This window comes from Varanus komodoensis, unplaced genomic scaffold (genome assembly GCF_004798865.1).
Source record: "Varanus komodoensis strain SLA01 unplaced genomic scaffold, ASM479886v1 scaffold2, whole genome shotgun sequence".
NCBI classification, from domain to species: domain Eukaryota; kingdom Metazoa; phylum Chordata; class Lepidosauria; order Squamata; family Varanidae; genus Varanus; species Varanus komodoensis.
Window position 1 is genome coordinate 10,992,669 of NW_025335568.1, and position 16,841 is coordinate 11,009,509.

Consider the following 16,841-nt stretch of genomic DNA (forward strand, 5'->3'; position numbering starts at 1 on the left):
CTAGGCGTGTCTACGCGTGTTGCTCAAGGCTTTCCAAACGTCCCTAACGGAGAAGCGGCTCGAGCGACTTTTGCTTGGGGGCGAAATGAGAACGGTCACACGCCCGCCCGCCCGGGTACAGCTGAGAGCGCCAACAGAGCGCTCCCGACAGGTTTCCCTTTTCCCTCGGCTCTGTTATCCCTGCAAAATATCCGCAGCGCTGCCTCCTCCCGTGCAGCGCCGAGGCCAGAGAGGTGCAGCCTCGCTTGAATCGGCGCAGCTCCTTGCATCCTCGGCGGACGCATGCACGGCAAAATGCACCCCTCCCCGTCGATCCCAGCGCGCACCGCATTTGCACTGCGCCGTCCGGGGCTACACGCTAAAATGCCCGGAGTGCGCACTCCCACGTCCATCGGCTTCCTCGGGGATTGCTTCCAAGGGGACGTGCATGGGAACACTCTACTAACAGGGCAGCCCCGACCGATAGCGCGGAGCGCTGGCCCCAGGCCAATCAGACCCATCTTCCGGTGGTCCGCCCCGTCTCCCTGCCTCCTCCTCCTCCCTCCCATTATGACTACCCGCCTTCCTCGCCCTTTCGGGCCGCCAATCAGGCCCTGGCGATCCGGATACGGCGTCCGCGACTCCGCTTCCAGCCACGTGGGTTGCTCGGCTCCGCCTGGCCACAGGTTCCGCTCTCGCTGGCTCCCTTTTTCTTCCTCCCTCCCTCCCTCCTCCCTCCCCGGCGGCTCGGCGCTTCGCAAGCCCGCAGCCTCCTGAGCCGCTCCGCGGGGTCGTCGGCAGCCGCCCGGGCCGTGTGCGCACGTGCGTGTACGCGCAGCAGCATTCCCAGGCTCGGGTCGCGCAGGGGTGGACATGGTGGGTTTCACGGTCCCCGCAGAAGTCAGCGTGTTCCTGCTGGACATCGAGGGCACGACCACCCCGATCGCGTTTGTCACGGTGAGAGAGATCGCGGGGCGGGGCGGGTGCGGCGTCGGTGGGAAATGATGCGACGTGTGAAGCAGAAGGCCCGGTAGTTGGATGCGTGCCTGAAACAGGGTGTGTTGCTGAGGAAGGGAAAGAAACCTCGAGGAAGAGTCTTGCAGCACCTTAACGCCTCTCTTATGGTGTGTAAGCTTGCGCGAGCCCACAGAAACCACATGCAGGCGTGAGTGCAAACAGGCGCCCCGCCGCCCGCTGCCCAAGCTTCCTGGCAATGGTTGCATGTTGCCCACGTTACGGGCGGTAAGGGAGAGTCGTCCAGTCCAGCAGCCCTTGTCAGCCTTCTCCTCCATGCATTTGTTCGTCCTGGCGAGCCATTCCAGCTTCTCCCCACCCTTGGAGACTTTAGCGAGGCTGGAGCTGCAGTTTCAGAGGCGCTGCTTTGAGGGGAAGACCCGCTATCGCTGTGGTTATGGTTTCTGTTTTTTTAAAATAGTGGCTTAAATGTTGTATTGAAAGGTTTTGCTGCCTGAAAGTATCATATTGTTGTATTTTACGGTACTGTATAAATGACAAGCCCAGAGAGCTTTGGCTGTTCAGTAATATAGAAATGCAGTACAAGAAATGAAATGTGTCCAGTTCCTGTTCAAATGCCTTCAAATTGCTGGACAGCACTACATCTTGTGGAAGTGAGTTCCATAGTTGAAGGTTTGCTCTGTGAGAAGTTCTTCCTTTGATCTGTCCTGAATCTTCCACCAATCAGCTTCATGGGATAACCCCAAGCTCTAGTATGATGACATAAGCTTTTGAGGTTGTTGGCCACTTGCATCTCTCAAAGTGCTCTCAAAAGCTTATGGCATAACACTTCATTGTTTTTGTTGCGGCAGACTAACCTCTTTTGTTGCTGGGATCACACACATGAAGACTTTTGTTTTAGACAAGAGTTCTTATTTAGCTTGATCTTAAAGGTCATCTCACTCAAATTACCAGTAATTGTACTGTCGTATATCACTGTATTTACTGTAAAATGTTTGTGGGCTTATCCAGTGCTATTTCTGGGGGAAAAATCTTCTGGAAAAGATTTCATTACATAGCAAACTAATCTTGAGAGTGTGTGGAATTAAATGTAAGCAGTTTTTACTAGTGGGCACTGGTTTGTTGTTTATTCCCTGTAGGTGCTTGATAGCAGTAAACATACTTTATCAGCTACTTTCCTTGAGTCGTTAAATATTTTCCAGTGATGTGTTGCTGTAGATATGCTTAGATTTTAAGCCAATATTGCCACAATGAAATGGATACTTATATAGATGTTTGTTTGTTTGTTTGTTTGTATCATATTTATCTCCTTTTATTATTTCTAATATTACGTCTTATTTCTACTGAACACTTTTCTACCGAAACATGACACTTAAGGCAGTTTATACAACCATTTAAAATTAGTTAAAATGATACATTAAAATAGAACAAAAACATAACTATTACAGCAAAATATTAATAGCAGCACTTTTCTTAGCATCATTTTGGTATCTGTCACCTTGCCTTCTGTGGAGAGAAATTGGTGTTTTCTTTAAAGACCTTTGAAAGAACAGGGGAGATGAAACCTTGACAGGATTGTTTGTTGAAGTTTTGCAACTTCTTAAGGATCTTGACATTCCTGGGTTGTCATTAGATTATTTTTGTTGCACATGAATCTTAAATACTTAAATGTGTGTATTTAGGTCTTCATGCCCGTTTATAACTGAAATATTCTCATAAACTCCCCCTGCATGTCCTTGCATCCATATTCTCTTCTTTCCTCTGTTGTCTTCCTTCTGTTGGTTTATATGTAAGCCCCTTGGGGCAGGGAACTGTCCTCTTGCCTTATAAAGTGCTATGCACATAGATCAAGTATGAGCAGCTGGTAACTTTCTGAATTTTTTTTGTCATACAGCTCCCATCAGCCCTGCCTGGCATAGCAAATGTGGAGGAATTATGGGATTTGGGGGCAGGGGAATGAAGGCACACAAGTTTCCCACCTCTGACATAAGACAATGCTACATAAATGACATTGTGTTCTTGGACTAGCTTCTACCTCACCATTGCTATCTTAAAAGGGGGTACATACACACATGCTTAGAGAAAAATCATAAATAGCTGGCCATGAAATACCAGAAGTACCACCTGAAACGCTTCTGTATCTCTTAGAGTTTGTGAAGTAAAAGGGCCACCTAGCTTTAAACTAGGAAGATTTTTTCTCTTCTGTAGCCATGTGTATAAATTAGCCAACTGGGGACAAATGCTTCTTATATCTTAAGTAGATTCTAGTGCACTAAAGCACGTGCCACAGTAATTCTGTCCTTAAAATGCCAGAAGCTTTTGCTGGGATTTCCCCCCAAACAGTATTTTAGCATGCAATTACTGTAAAAAAACATCCATAGAAGACTTTTAGGACTTTTAAGACTGAAACTCCACTTCTTTAACCAAAAAATCCAAGGAGATTAGGTATCCTCCATAGCTCTTTTAAGTAGCGTAAGAGGGGAAAATCTCATTCATGAATCAGAAGAACAAAGAGTGACTCTTTGACAGAAAGATTCCAGATTTGCTGTGGGGAAAGTTGGAAAATGGTGATAGCCTCATAGTGTGATAGTGAAAGTGACAGACTCTCTGCACATGCACCAAGGATGAGGCACAGGAATTTTGACACAGTGGGAATGAATCCCCTTTCTAGGCTGCAGGTGCAAAGTATGTATTTCAATGCTCCCCAGTGTAAAACACACACATTTTCTGCAAGTAGAAAACAAGAATGGTAAGGAGCAGCCCAGATTAATAATTCTTTCCATGACATGCTAGTTCTTGCCGACAGGGAACTCTTGCGTAGTTGAGCATGCAGAAATGGCAGCCTCCGCCTGTGTTCGAAGTGGTGTAATACTCAGCATTGCTCCAGGGTTCTACTAGGCACACAAGTGAAGTCCAGATGTGTTGCGCTACAATGCCCATAATGCTTGACAATTGGCAGTGTTGCTTAGTCCTTGAAAAAGAATCAGTAAGGCTCAGCCCTGTTTAACCAAGAGTATCAGTGAACTTGTGAACAGGGGTGGTCCAGAGTCCCCTGGCAAAGAGGGCTCAGTGAACCTAGCAGTGATGGAATAAGAGGGAAGGTCCTCTTACGGGTTAATAACTGAGTAAAGAATAGGAAACAAAGAGTAAGAATAAACTGTATTTTCTCTTGCTGGAGAAATGAAAATACCTCCCCAGGGATCTGGATTAGAACACATGGTGTTGTACTGATTCATAAATGACCTGGAATCAGGAGTGAGCAGTGGTGTGACCAAGTTTGCCGATGACAGCAAACCATTTAGGGTGGTTAAAATCAGGAGATTGTAAAGAGCTCCAAAGGGATCTCTCCAAGCTGAGAGAAAGGGCATCAAAATGGCAACTGCGGTTCAGTGTAAGCCAGAGCAAAGTAATGCAATCTGGGGCAAAAAAATCCCAACTGTAAGTTGGAAATGAGATCTGATGGGATCTGAGCTGGCAGTAAATAACCAAGAAAGAGATCTTGAGGTGGTGGATTGTTGTCACAAAGTCGTGTCCGACCCATCGCGACCCCATGGACAACATTGCTCCAGGCCTTCCTGTCCTCCACCATCCCCCGGAGTCCACTCAAGCCCACACCAGCTGCTTCAGTGACTCCATCCAGCCACCTCATCCTCTGCCATCCCCTTCTTCTTTTGCCCTCAATGCAATTTTATTATTATTGTATTTATAGATTTAAATATATAGCCGAGATGGTACCAGTTTTTAAATTATTGATTGTATTTTCATTTATGTTGTGAGCCGCCCCGAGGCTTTGTTGCGATGGGGGCGGCATAGGAATGTTTTAAATAAATAAATAATATTCAAATAATACTTCAGTACTCAATAATACTGACGGTCCATCCACTCTTGACTAGCTCTGCACTCAGTTCTGCACCTAACTGAAAGGTACACACACTGAAAAGTTTGCACCTACAAACACAGCCCTCTCTGATAATGCCAGGCATCACAATGAATGGGTGAGCAGGGATAAACCACAGGATGCAGCAAACAAATGTGTTGGGCTATTCTTGCATGCTGAATTTGATATCCGTTAAATGTTTATAGGATAGTTTATGTTGATAACTGCCCTGTATCTTACACCACCCATGTGTGACCCAAAGCCTCCGGTCCTCCTTCCACCAATCTGGTACCCTTCAGATATGCAGGCAAGCGTCACTTCTGGAGAATGCTGTCTGAGATAATGGGCAGTTTTTTCTTGCTTCCTTTCCACCTTTGGTGGAACAGGGAAAGCAGTACACCTGCTGTGATGCTACCTCTGTTCCTTGCCAAATCTCTGTGCAAGATCCCTTTCCCAAGAAAGCCCCGTTCTTTCCTAAGTGCAGCAAGTGGGAACTTGACATTGTTGGATTGCAACTGCCATGACCATTGGACCTGATGGAAATTAAAACCCAACAGCATATGGAGAGTTACAGGTTCCCACCACCTGCCTAATGGTGACAAAATCTTAAGGAACGTGCAGTCCAATGCATGTTTTGACCGAAAAAGGTCCTAGAACTCCCAGTCTTCCCAAGTTATCTGCTGCTGCCTGCTGAAAGAAATCTTAGTTCATGCATCATGTGGGCTTTAATTGATTTTCCACCCGTGCTGGCCAGGGCTCCCTGGAGGAGGGCATGGTATAAATAAATATTATTAAATCAATAATAACACACAGCATAGTGTTTGGTAGTTTGAGACAGCTCCTCCATCCTACCAAAAAAAAAAAAAAAAAAAAAACAGGCTTCCTGCGTAGAGAAATGAGCATGTTAAAAGTAGGGTAGGCCAGCTCCGTGGAAGAGCAAATGTTTCGCATGTGGCAGGTTCCAGGTCTGGTTCTTGGTATATGGAGCTGGGGTCAGGAAACCTTCCTGTCCGAAAAATCTATAGTAGGCAGTACTGAACTAAGTATAAGGTATGTTTCTGGCCATCTTAATAGATTGGTCCATTTCTCACATAAGGCCCTGTGAATGGATTGCTCCATGGGGCATCTCATCATGGTGGCAACCACCATTTTGAATATCGGCAGAACATGGGCCCACTGTAATTTCTTACTATGTACAAACCCAACGGGGATGGGTTGTTGGGGTACCTGACAAGCCACCCAAAAGCCAGGGGCTGTTTTAAGGTTGCAGGTGGTTTGTCAACCATCCCAACAACCCACCCTTGTTGGGTTAGCACAGAATGGAATGCTGTGGTGTACCCCCGCTGCAAACGGCCAATGTCTTGTGGGGGGAAATTCATCCACAGTAGCTTCTTGTTACATATGAACCAGGTCATTAATTTTCTGCAGGCATATTCAGCCAGTACTCTGGTTTGTCATGTTGTATGAACCAGGTCAGTGCCTTTCCACAAACAGAAAGTTTTTGATGGAAAAGATACCGCAAAAGTGTCCATTCTATGTTGATTATATATATCAGGCCTTATTGCTCTCCAGATGTTGTTGGATTGCATTCCCCATCAACCATCTATGCTGGCTTGGGTTGGTAGGAGTTGCAGTCCAACAAAAGCTGGAAAGCCACAAGTTGCCCCCCTTTGGCGTATATGAAAGTTGCCTTTTTCAGTGTAGAACTGTGCGGATCTTCTGGGAAATAAGTCCTGCTGTCTCCATCGGGGCTCATTCTAGGTAATTGCCCATAAGATTTCAGTATTACCTTGTAATGTCTTTTATTTTTCACCAGGACATCTTGTTTCCATACGTCAAAGACAATATCCAAGATTATCTACGAGCGCACTGGGAAGAGGAGGAGTGTCAGCAAGATGTCGGCCTCTTGAGAAAACAGGTGGAACATCTGGTGTCTCTTCTTATAATCTGTCTTGTATCTATCTGTCCTCCACATAACTCTTAAACTTAGAGCTACTCCGGCTTTACAACAAGTCCAAGCAAAGTTACTAGTGCTTACTATTTCCTGTTACCCTAACTATTCACAAATACTTGCATTGGTTAAAATATATCAGTGTCTAGAAAGTGAAATAATAAAAACAATTTTTTGTCCCACATTATAAAATCATCCCCATCTGGTCATTTGGAGGTAATTTTTATTTACCTGATTACAGTAGTTAAGTGGCTATTTTGGCAAGACCAGACTATGGGTATTATATAGAATATCAGAATGTGGAGTGCAGAAAATGTATGATATATACATCTTGATGAAAAAGAGGATTAGATGCATTAATTTAATTAGTTTCTATACTGCCATAGATGTTTACAGCAGTTGCTAAACAGGAGTGTGATGCAATAAACGCACCTTTTACATTTAACAACATTAATTGTGAAGTACAGCATTTAAGAACAATTTAAAATCTGTAAAACAACTTAGCAGCCAAAAACAGTATTTAATACAGAACAGACCTATTAAAAACACAAGAAATGGGTACTCCAGCTAGCCATTGGCTAACCCTAGATATCTTTAAATGTCCCAGCACAGAGGGCTGTCTTAACTTGGCACTGAAAGGATGGTGAGGTTGGCCCCAGGCAGATTGTGGGAGGGAGATCGTTGCAAAGCCAGGGGGGCAGCCACCGGGAAGGCCCTTCCTCTCGTTGCTGCCCTCTAAGTCTCCCTTGGAGGTAGCACTCAGAAGAAGGGCTCAGACGCCAATTGTAGTTCATGGGCTGGTTGCAATTCACGGAGGATTGGTCTAGTGGGGCCATTGTGTTGAACTAGACGAGGGGTCCTCAGACGTTTTCACCAGGGGGCCAGTTGAAAGCTGCTGGTTCTGGGTGCGGGCCAGGAAGGGGGTGCCGGAAGGGCACGGTGGCCGTTGTGGGGGCGGGAGTGGCACGTGCGGGCACGCACCGTGAGGCGGGTGCATGAGGGGGGCAGCAGCGGGTGTGTGGGCAGCGGGTCCAAATGGGCATGGCGGGCCGGATCCGGCCCCCGGGCCGTAGTGTGAGGACCCACAAACTAGAACTTCCATGTGAATTAGGGAGCAGTATGTTTCTGATTCCCAATTCACAGCGGCAACCACAAGAGAGGATTATTGGGTCCATGCTCGGTTTGTGGGCTTCGTAGAGACATCCGACTGCCAACAGGGTGCTGGTCAGATGGGCCTGATCCAGCCAAGCTCTTCTTGCACTATTAGATCCATCTCAGAACAAGAACATATCCAAGGCTTTGGATTAAGGGAAGCTAAAGTCAAAGTCCATGCTACCTGAAGTGTATGGTATTTAACTGAGGGTCATTAGTTCTTTTTTTTACTCTAGAGTAAATGTGCTTAGCCTTAATTCAGAGCAAGACCAGCACGTGCCAGGATATAAGGAGTAGGCCTTCCCATACACACCCTGCCTGCTTCAAGAAATCTCCATCTGCACAGGGATTATAAAAAGATGACTTTCACCTGCAGTCCACCCAGTGCCACCCAATAACCATAGCTTATAGCTGCCTGGGGCATGCTGGGACTTGCAGTCTTTCTTCCATCTACCCCTGCATAGGATTGTGGCCTTGATGCATAACAGAACATCATTTAAAAAATTAAGTTATCCCCAGTTTATTCCATCATGGAACTCAAGGTAGCATAGACAGGAACATTGGAAGCTTCCAGATAAGATAGACTAACGAGTTGGACCACAGGTCTGTTTAGCAAAATAATGTTGAAGCTGGCTGGCCTGCAGTGCTTCTGCATGAGCTTTTCCTGCCCTACCTGGGGACCTTCTACATGGAACGCTTGTTCTCTGCCACGCCAGTTCCTCTCCCACGTACACCATGCTTTGGAGTGCTAATTTAGATGTTTTAAAAAGTTTTCTTTCTAAGCATTCTCCATATTTCCAGCAATGAACACCAGATATTTTGCTAAGTCGCAGTGATATATTTACGCAGATCTCTGTATTCTGCCCCATCTTCAGTCTTTTGATTTTGCCAAATAAAATGTCACCACTCCAAGCATTCTTTAGAGTCTTCATTGCCGTTGATGCTCTCTCCTCGTTTCCTCTCCTGTTCAACCTTTCAAAGGCTGAGGAAGATTCACACATGGACGGGGTTGTGCCCATCCCACTGGAAACCAGGGATGGGGAAGCCGAGATTGAGCGGATCATCCAGGCCGTCGTCGACAACGTCCGCTGGCAGATGTCCTCAGACAGAAAGACTACGGCCTTAAAACAGCTCCAGGGTCACATATGGAGAGCCGCGTTTGAAAATGGCCGGATGAAGGGAGAGTGAGTAGCTAGCTAATACAGATCATATGGGTTAGTTTGCTTCATAGTACATCTGCCCTGCTTAATACCCTTCCCTAAGAGCCATTTTGGTGAAGGGGGCAGAATAGAAATTCAATAAACAATAAAAATGCTCTCAAATTCAGAGGATTATGGGAATCCCATGGAAGGTGGGAGGAGCGCAGATGTGAGCACTGTCTCCTCATTCCCCTCACCCTCCCAAACATTCAGACTGTGATTTCAGCTATCAGAATCTTTTCCCTTTCACACAAGGAGGAGAGGCTGAGGTGCCATTGCACATGCTCCAGCTTCAAAGATGGCCGTCCTCCGTTGGATCCCAGCCCCAGCCTTGGAGTGTTTTTTCCAAAGTCAGAGCTGGAAATCCAGCCTATCCTATGGCCGCCCAGACAATGACAAAGCACCATAGGATTGCTCTCCTACGTGCAAAAAAAAAATTAAAATCACAGTTAAAGTACATATATAACACAAGCAAATTTCAGCCTACAACAGTTTGAAGATAACAGTAAAACGAGTCTGTAAATTTGAACTGCATCATGATGATCAATTATAAGCCAGGGAAAAATTAGACAAACGGGTACATTTTCAAGGGTTGTTTAAACACACCACCTTTTCTCCCTCCAAAGGATCTTCCAGGCGTGGGCACTACTACAGAGAAGACCCACTTTTGAGAAGAATATTGTTCTTTGGCAGTGTTCTGTTAGCTGCAGAATGGCCAGCACAGTCTCTTCTGAAGTCCTTAGCAGTCAATTGGGTATACATCAGGGAAGGTGATCTGCTCAGCATCCTGGTCCAGAGTTATTTAGGCATTGTAGCTCCGCTGCAGAACCAGCAGCCAGTGCAGGCCTTTCAACGCAGGAACAACACGTGCATGGTTCAGCTCTTCACTGAGCACCCAGCTGGTACTTCTGTGCTGGCTGCCGAGCTAAACCAGGCGCAAGAGCAGCCTCGTGTGGAGTGCACGGCAGTTGTCTCGTGATGAGTCCGGCAACCACAACGCTGGAGGTTTACTCCACCACCCACGTACATACACGAGGGTTCTTCAGAAAGTTTCCACACTTCTTAAACTCTTAAAAAGTTTCCACACTTTTTAAATTCTTTATTAAGAATTTCAAAAAACAAATTACATCACTTTTCTACATAGTCGTCTTCCTTTGAGATGCATTTTTCCCATTGTCATACCAACTTTTTAATGCCATCAGCCAAAAATGTGTTTGGTTGAGCGCATAGCCACGGATGCACTGCTGCTTTCACATCAACATCACATGAAAATCTTCCCCTTAAAGTTCTATGTCTGTCACACTAGTATGGCCATTTTTGAACATTTTAATCCACTCATAGAGGACTCTACAAGAGAGAACTTTATCCCTGTACTGAGTACAGAAGCTGAGATGAATTTGTGTTCCAGCACACCTTCTGCCCACAAAAAGCACATGAAGAACACTGTTCCTCTTTGGGGCAATTGATTAGTTTCTCAGCCGTCCTCACCACAGTGTGACAGCTCTTATACTAAACTGCAAGGGCGGCCGGCTTGCCAGACAGACTAGTCACATGACACTCTCAAACATGACCAATTATACTCCCGCCCTCACCATTTCCAACAGAAATATAAAAAGTGTAGAGACTTTTCATGTATAAAGAAGAACTACACATTGTGTCAGTAAACATGGCTTCCTAACTTGTTTCTTGAAGAACAGATGCAGGGGGAAGTGCTTTCAAGGGGGAATTGAACGTTTTAAGCAACTTATTTAAAAATTCCCCCCACTTGCTACTGTCTCTGAGTCATCCTGTTTCTAGCAGGTCTTCTTTCCAGTCTCAGGACCCGGCTGCTAGAAAACGGGAGGCAAAGCATTTGGAATGTCCAAGTTGTGGCGGAAACATGGCGGGCACTGGAGGGTTCTGGAGGGGGCATTCTCCAAGATTGCTTTGGCCCAAAGAGTCAGAAGCAGAATGGCTGGTGGAACACCGGAGGACTTAGGGGGCTTGTCAGTGCCTTGCTCCCACAGTGCCTCTTGTGCCTGCCCCCAGGAGCCAAAACGATGGGTTAGGAAGTACCACTCATGCATAGAAATCCCTGCAGCCATTTCCTCTGCATTCAGCCATGGCCCAGAGATTCAGAAGCAGAATGACTGAAATGTGGATATGCCTCAGCCCCTCAGGGACTCTTCTTAAATATATTTTGAATATATTGTGCACTGATTTGAAAACCTTACTTAGTAAGTGGGTTATAAATACTCACAATAAATGTATTGAAACACTGCTTCTCCCCTGAAAATGTGTTCTTCCTATTTCTCAGCAAACGGAGGGTTGGAAGCTCGTGTTCACAAACCTCAAGTATAGTTCTGCCTTTAGTGCCATGAGAGGCAAAAGAAGTGAAATAGAAAATAAAATATGACTTTAAATAAGACAAAACATGGTTTCAGTTTGTGTATGGTCATCCCCTCCCTGCTGGTTTACTCTCCTTTAACTTAAAATGCAGAAATAGGGTTTGTGGCGGTGCTAGAAATAACACTGCCTAACATGACGAAAGGCACAAAACAAAGAGCTTCAAAACCTAACAGGAGCAGCACTAATTAAAATGTGATACTCTTATTTATTAATATGATTTCTACCCAACCTTTCTATCAAGAAAAGCAGCAGACGACCATCCAAAATATTCCTTTGTTCCTGCAACAGTATTTTCAGCAACACTGATCTGCCTCTGATTTTTAAAGATATTAACACACACACACCACTCATCCAGAAATAGAATCATCTGACTCTAAATGATGACTTTTAATGATGCGCAATGCAGAACTCGTTTCCTGTTACTGCTGTGTCCAATAATTTGATAATTTGACTCTTCAGCTGTTGATACATTCATGTCTCCATAATTGGCAATACATATTTTTGCCACTGCCCAAAGCTGCCTTCGGTTACAGTCTTCATGATGCACATTTCTGGGTTGGAACCAAGTATTCATTCACCTGGAACATCAACGAGGAAAGGCCTGCGACATTTCTGTGGATTGCCATTGCCACACTTTTTTTATCTTCTTACAGGTTCTTCGAGGATGTGGTTCCGGCAGTGAGAAAGTGGAGAGAAGCGGGGATGAAAGTTTATATTTATTCTTCTGGGAGCGTGGAGGCACAGAAGCTCTTGTTTGGGAACTCTACGGAAGGAGATATCTCAGAGGTACTGTCCCACCAGCTTCCTCTTCCCAAAATGGCGGTGCCGTCTGCCTCTCAGGCATGTCATGACAGCAGCATTGTGGTCAAAGCCAAGCTGCAGCAGATCTTCTGCAGGTGCTGTTCTGGAGCATGTCCCTTGTTGTGAACCATCCAGAGAGCTTCAGCTATTGAGCAGTGCAGAAATAAAGCTAATTAAAATAAAGGAACAGTGCAATCCTCTGCATACTTCCTCAGAAGTAAGCTCCATTGGGCTCAGTAGGGATTACTCCCAGGTAAATGGGCTTAAGATTGTAGACCCTGTAACCCTCTAAACTCAGATTATGGGGTCCAACGGGGGAGGAGCTGTGTATTCTGCACTGGCTCACGAGGAGAGCAGCTGCAGGAGACCCCCCCCCCAAAAAAAACAAAAAAACTTCTGGCTCTGAGATTGGCATTCAAGCAATGGAAAGGACCATTCCAGGTGCAGAGATGGAGGGAAGGCTTCAGAGTACCAGTGCTCACCTGAGGGTGGAGCTTGGACTCAAGATTATCCTTTGGCCTTCTAGACAGCATAATAGGATCATGCCTTGAAATAAGCAAGAAGTCAGAGGGTGTGTAGTGAAAGAACGTAGGCCTGATTTACCCATGCAACAGAATAAGGTGGCAGACCTCACCTTCTCACTTCACACTGCAGAGGGGAGAGTTGTATTTTTTTACACACTCCCTTATTATTAGTCTTTTTAAAAACCTCCCTATAAGCAGAATACTACCCAATGAAGAGCAGGCTAGGACATTCCCCCCTTCCATGCTAGTCTTTGTGTTGGCATGTGGAGGAGGGGGGTTGCTAAATGGCTGGAAGAATACTAATAATTATTTTAATTTGCTAATTCGCATGGGGAAGGAGTGACATTTATATGCCAATAATAATAATAATAATAATACTTGAATTTGTTTATTGGGGAGCATTGATTAATGTATGCCCTGGCTTTTTTGTTGAAATGCAGAAGGCAGCCTGCCTAAAAATAAGCATGGTACAAAAAGTCCATAACAGAATTAGAAAAGTAGGGCTTGTACAGCAGGGGAACTGCTTTGCATTATGTAATGCTGCATTCTGGCAATACATTCTTCTGTATGGGTAGACCAGGCCTTGAAGGAGCTATCAAAGGGACCAAGAGTCTGCAAGCTGCAAACATGCGTATTATTAAATTGCTACTGCTCCATTATTTTTAGCAATTATATTCTGTAATGCTGAAGACCGCTGACATTTCCTGGATGGTATCCCATCCAGAAGACTGATTTGGTTCACACTTGCTTAGCTTCGATCTTCAGACTATTCCCAGACCTTGGTTTTTATGCATAATTCCAGCTAGCTGGGTGTTCAAATGTGTCCCCCATTGCTGTACCTACGAACAAGGAAAACCCATTATTCTTCATGGTCTCCATGCGTCACACATAATGGGCTCTGCACACCTTCCAGGTTCTCATTTCCCAACTGCTTGCTTTCTAGACTGCGTTGGTTTTTACAAACAACCCTTCCTTTTTATTTTTAAAGCCTCCAGTCTTTTGGTGCCATCTCTGGCCCTCTATTTCTTTCCAGCACCAGTACCTGTTCTAATGTTCCCCAAAGCTCTGACTTGGTTTTGCTCCACAGGATTGTGGGAAATTAAAATGGTAACTCCTGGGGTTACCAGGTGCTGTCTGGAGCACTGAGGTCCACCAGAGAACATCTTGCTGAAGGTCTTCTCAGACCTGGAGTCCCATGAAGGGGCCAAAAGTTATGCAGGGCCCTCAGGCTCTGCCACTGACCACCAGAGGGCCTGTTCAATCCACATCCCCAGACCGTCCATGCAAAATTAATGTGTGGAGATAGTGCTTCATGAGAACAATTGAAAGCATCCTTCATCCAGCAGCTGCATCATCAATACTTGGTCCCTTCAGGTTATCATTTCTCAGCTTCCTTGAATGGGCTCCTTCCTGCAAATAAACCTCTCCTCTTTTGCTTTTTGTTTTCCTTTAAAAATCTTCCTTCCATTTTCAGCTCTTTGATGGCCACTTTGACACCAAGATAGGCGCCAAAGTTGACAGTGAGAGTTACCAGCGGATTGCTGCGAGCATCGGGTGTTCCACAAACAACATGTTGTTTCTGACGGATGTTGCTCGAGGTGAGAAGGGAGCTTATGGCGTGCGCTGCACTCACTGTTGCCAGCGACAGTCCATCTGCACCGTTTGCTTGGCTTCTGTCCGTCTGCGGCGGATGTGCAGCTTACCCAGAAGGAGAAACGGAACAGACCTGTTTGGGTTCTCTGATGCCAAGTATCAGATAGAGACCATTAAGTCCCAAGTGGAGACCAAAGCCAGTGTGGTGTGGTGGTTAAGAGCACGGGACTGGGACTCAGGCGATCCGGGTTCTAGTCCCCGCTCAGCCATGGAGCCAACTGGGTGACTTGGGGCCAGTCACAGACTCTCAGCTCAACCTACCTCACAGGGTTGTTGTGGGGATAAGATGGAGGAGGAGAATGATGTAAGCTGCCTTGAGCCTTTTGTAGGAAAAAGGCAGGATATAAATCCATAAATAAATAAAAGCGGGGAGTTGGGAGTTTCTTATGTAAATACCCTGTATTTAAGAATACCCTGTATTCTTATGTAAATACCCTGTATCGAGATGATCCCAGCTTCCCCTCTGGGGAAGGCCTGTAGCTCACTGCCGGTGCACATGTTGTTCTTGCACAAAGCCCCATGTTCAACCCTTGGTGTCTCCAGTTATCCCGATCATTGCATTGCATTACATCCCATCTTTTTTCCTCTTGTGAGGAGCCCAGGTCGTCTTACAGAACTCTGTTTTGTCCTCACAACAGCACATTGAGGTTGGTTAGGCTGAGAGAGAGAGACTGTGGTAGTAAACTGGCGTGTCAGGGACAAGGGTTCAGATGGTCTCCTTCATGTTAGAGAAAGTCAAAGGCAGAAGGTGGAGGGGAAGGCCAACTCTGAGCTGGCTCAGTTCCCTAAAGGATGCCCCAGCCTGAAGTTGGCAAGCGCAGGAACAGGGTATTTGAGAGGGCTGAGTAGAATATCAACACCAGGTGATTGTTTCCCATGTAATCTGAAATCTCAAAACAGCAAAACCTAGGAATTGTGTACTTAATGGATGGGAAGACCAGGAAAAATATCCAGACAAAAATGGGGCAGTCTGAATAGTTTTAGTCAGATTTTACACACAGATTTGGGATAGATCGCCTTTCCCCCTTATTTTTCTATCCTTTTTGCCCAGTCCTTCACATTTGTGTTCTTTCTGTGTATGTGGATGCAGATCCTAAGAAAATGTGGAAGATCGGTTTAGAGGAGGGGGGGGCGGAACCTCTTTCCACTGAAGAACTGAATTCTGTTTTAAAGACGCTCCCAGGCACTGCACTCATTGGTAGATGGCACTGAATGCAACCGGCCCAGGGCTACCAGTACCAGAATAGCATAGCTTGAAGTGCTTAGTTTTGGCAAGGCATTTCAGCCATTTAGAATGCGGGGGAAACTTGTGCAATAGCTGGGAAACTGCCAAAGAGCACTGGGTGGATGGCAGTGGGCGAGGCCTGGAGAAGGGTTGAGGCCAGCTAGGGAATCTCGGTGGGCACGATTTGGCCCCCAAGCCTCAGGTACTCCACCTTTGGTCTACAGCATCCTTCTGGAGTATTAGATGGGTGCGGGGAGATTGGTTCATCCAGTTCAGTTCATTCCGCTCGTTCTCTTTCCCTCAGAGGCCGATGCCGCGGAAGAAGCCGATGTCCATGTGGCTATAGTTGTCCGGCCAGGAAACGCCGGATTGACAGATGATGAGAAATCCTATTACAGACTCATAACATCTTTTGATGAACTTTTCCTGCCATCCTCCACTTAAGAAGCAAACTTGCCTATGGAATCTTTTTTTAAAAGAAGATGGGATGCCGCCACCTGACAAAATTTTCCTTATAATTTATGGTAGTTTTTGCTGGTGATAAGAAATTTGGCAAAGAAAGCCTTGGATCCTTGACCTTCTGATGAGAAGCCAGCAAGCCTGTTGTGATTGGTGCATCTGCTGGTGTTGCGAGTGTGTTTCAATCTGAGCAGCTGTGAAGTCCCCCGGTTGTCAGCACCTTTGCTTTGGAATTGGACTTGAAAGAGCCGGGGGAGCACGTGGGAGGGGTCCCCCATCCAAGCCCCTTTTGAGCAGAATGGAAAGTGTAGAAGAGCACAGAACTTCTCTTTCTAACCTCCCACTCATCTCAAAAGGGTCTTGTGCTGGAAGCCCTTCCTCTGGTTGACTGAGGCATGTTTACCTCAAATACACATTCCTTTAGCTTTAATCTGCCCTACAAATAAATAAATGTATCGAGATTTTTTTTTCTGTTCCCCCTTATTTGCACAGTGACAAATCATATAATGTATTGGTAAGTCCTTTTGAAAGCGTTGCACGCTGCAGTGAGCTCACTGCTCTCCTGCTCAGAGGAGGAGGAGGTGAAATAAGGAGAAGGTACATGGTGGTAACTGAATTGCAGACGTCATAAACATGTTTGAGGCCTCTTCAGGTGAGC

At 45.8% G+C, this 16,841-nt stretch overlaps 1 protein-coding gene across 1 annotated transcript; it reads left to right on the forward strand.

The window, feature by feature from the left end:
• Window positions 1–658: 658 nt before the first annotated feature.
• ENOPH1 (enolase-phosphatase 1) lies at window positions 659–16,644 on the forward strand. Its single transcript, XM_044428768.1, has 6 exons — window positions 659–936; window positions 6,648–6,749; window positions 8,916–9,118; window positions 12,175–12,307; window positions 14,321–14,444; window positions 16,029–16,644. The coding sequence occupies exons 1-6, from the start codon at window positions 853–855 to the stop codon at window positions 16,166–16,168; spliced, it is 786 nt and encodes a 261-aa protein (XP_044284703.1). The 5' UTR covers window positions 659–852; the 3' UTR covers window positions 16,169–16,644.
• Window positions 16,645–16,841: the final 197 nt, after the last annotated feature.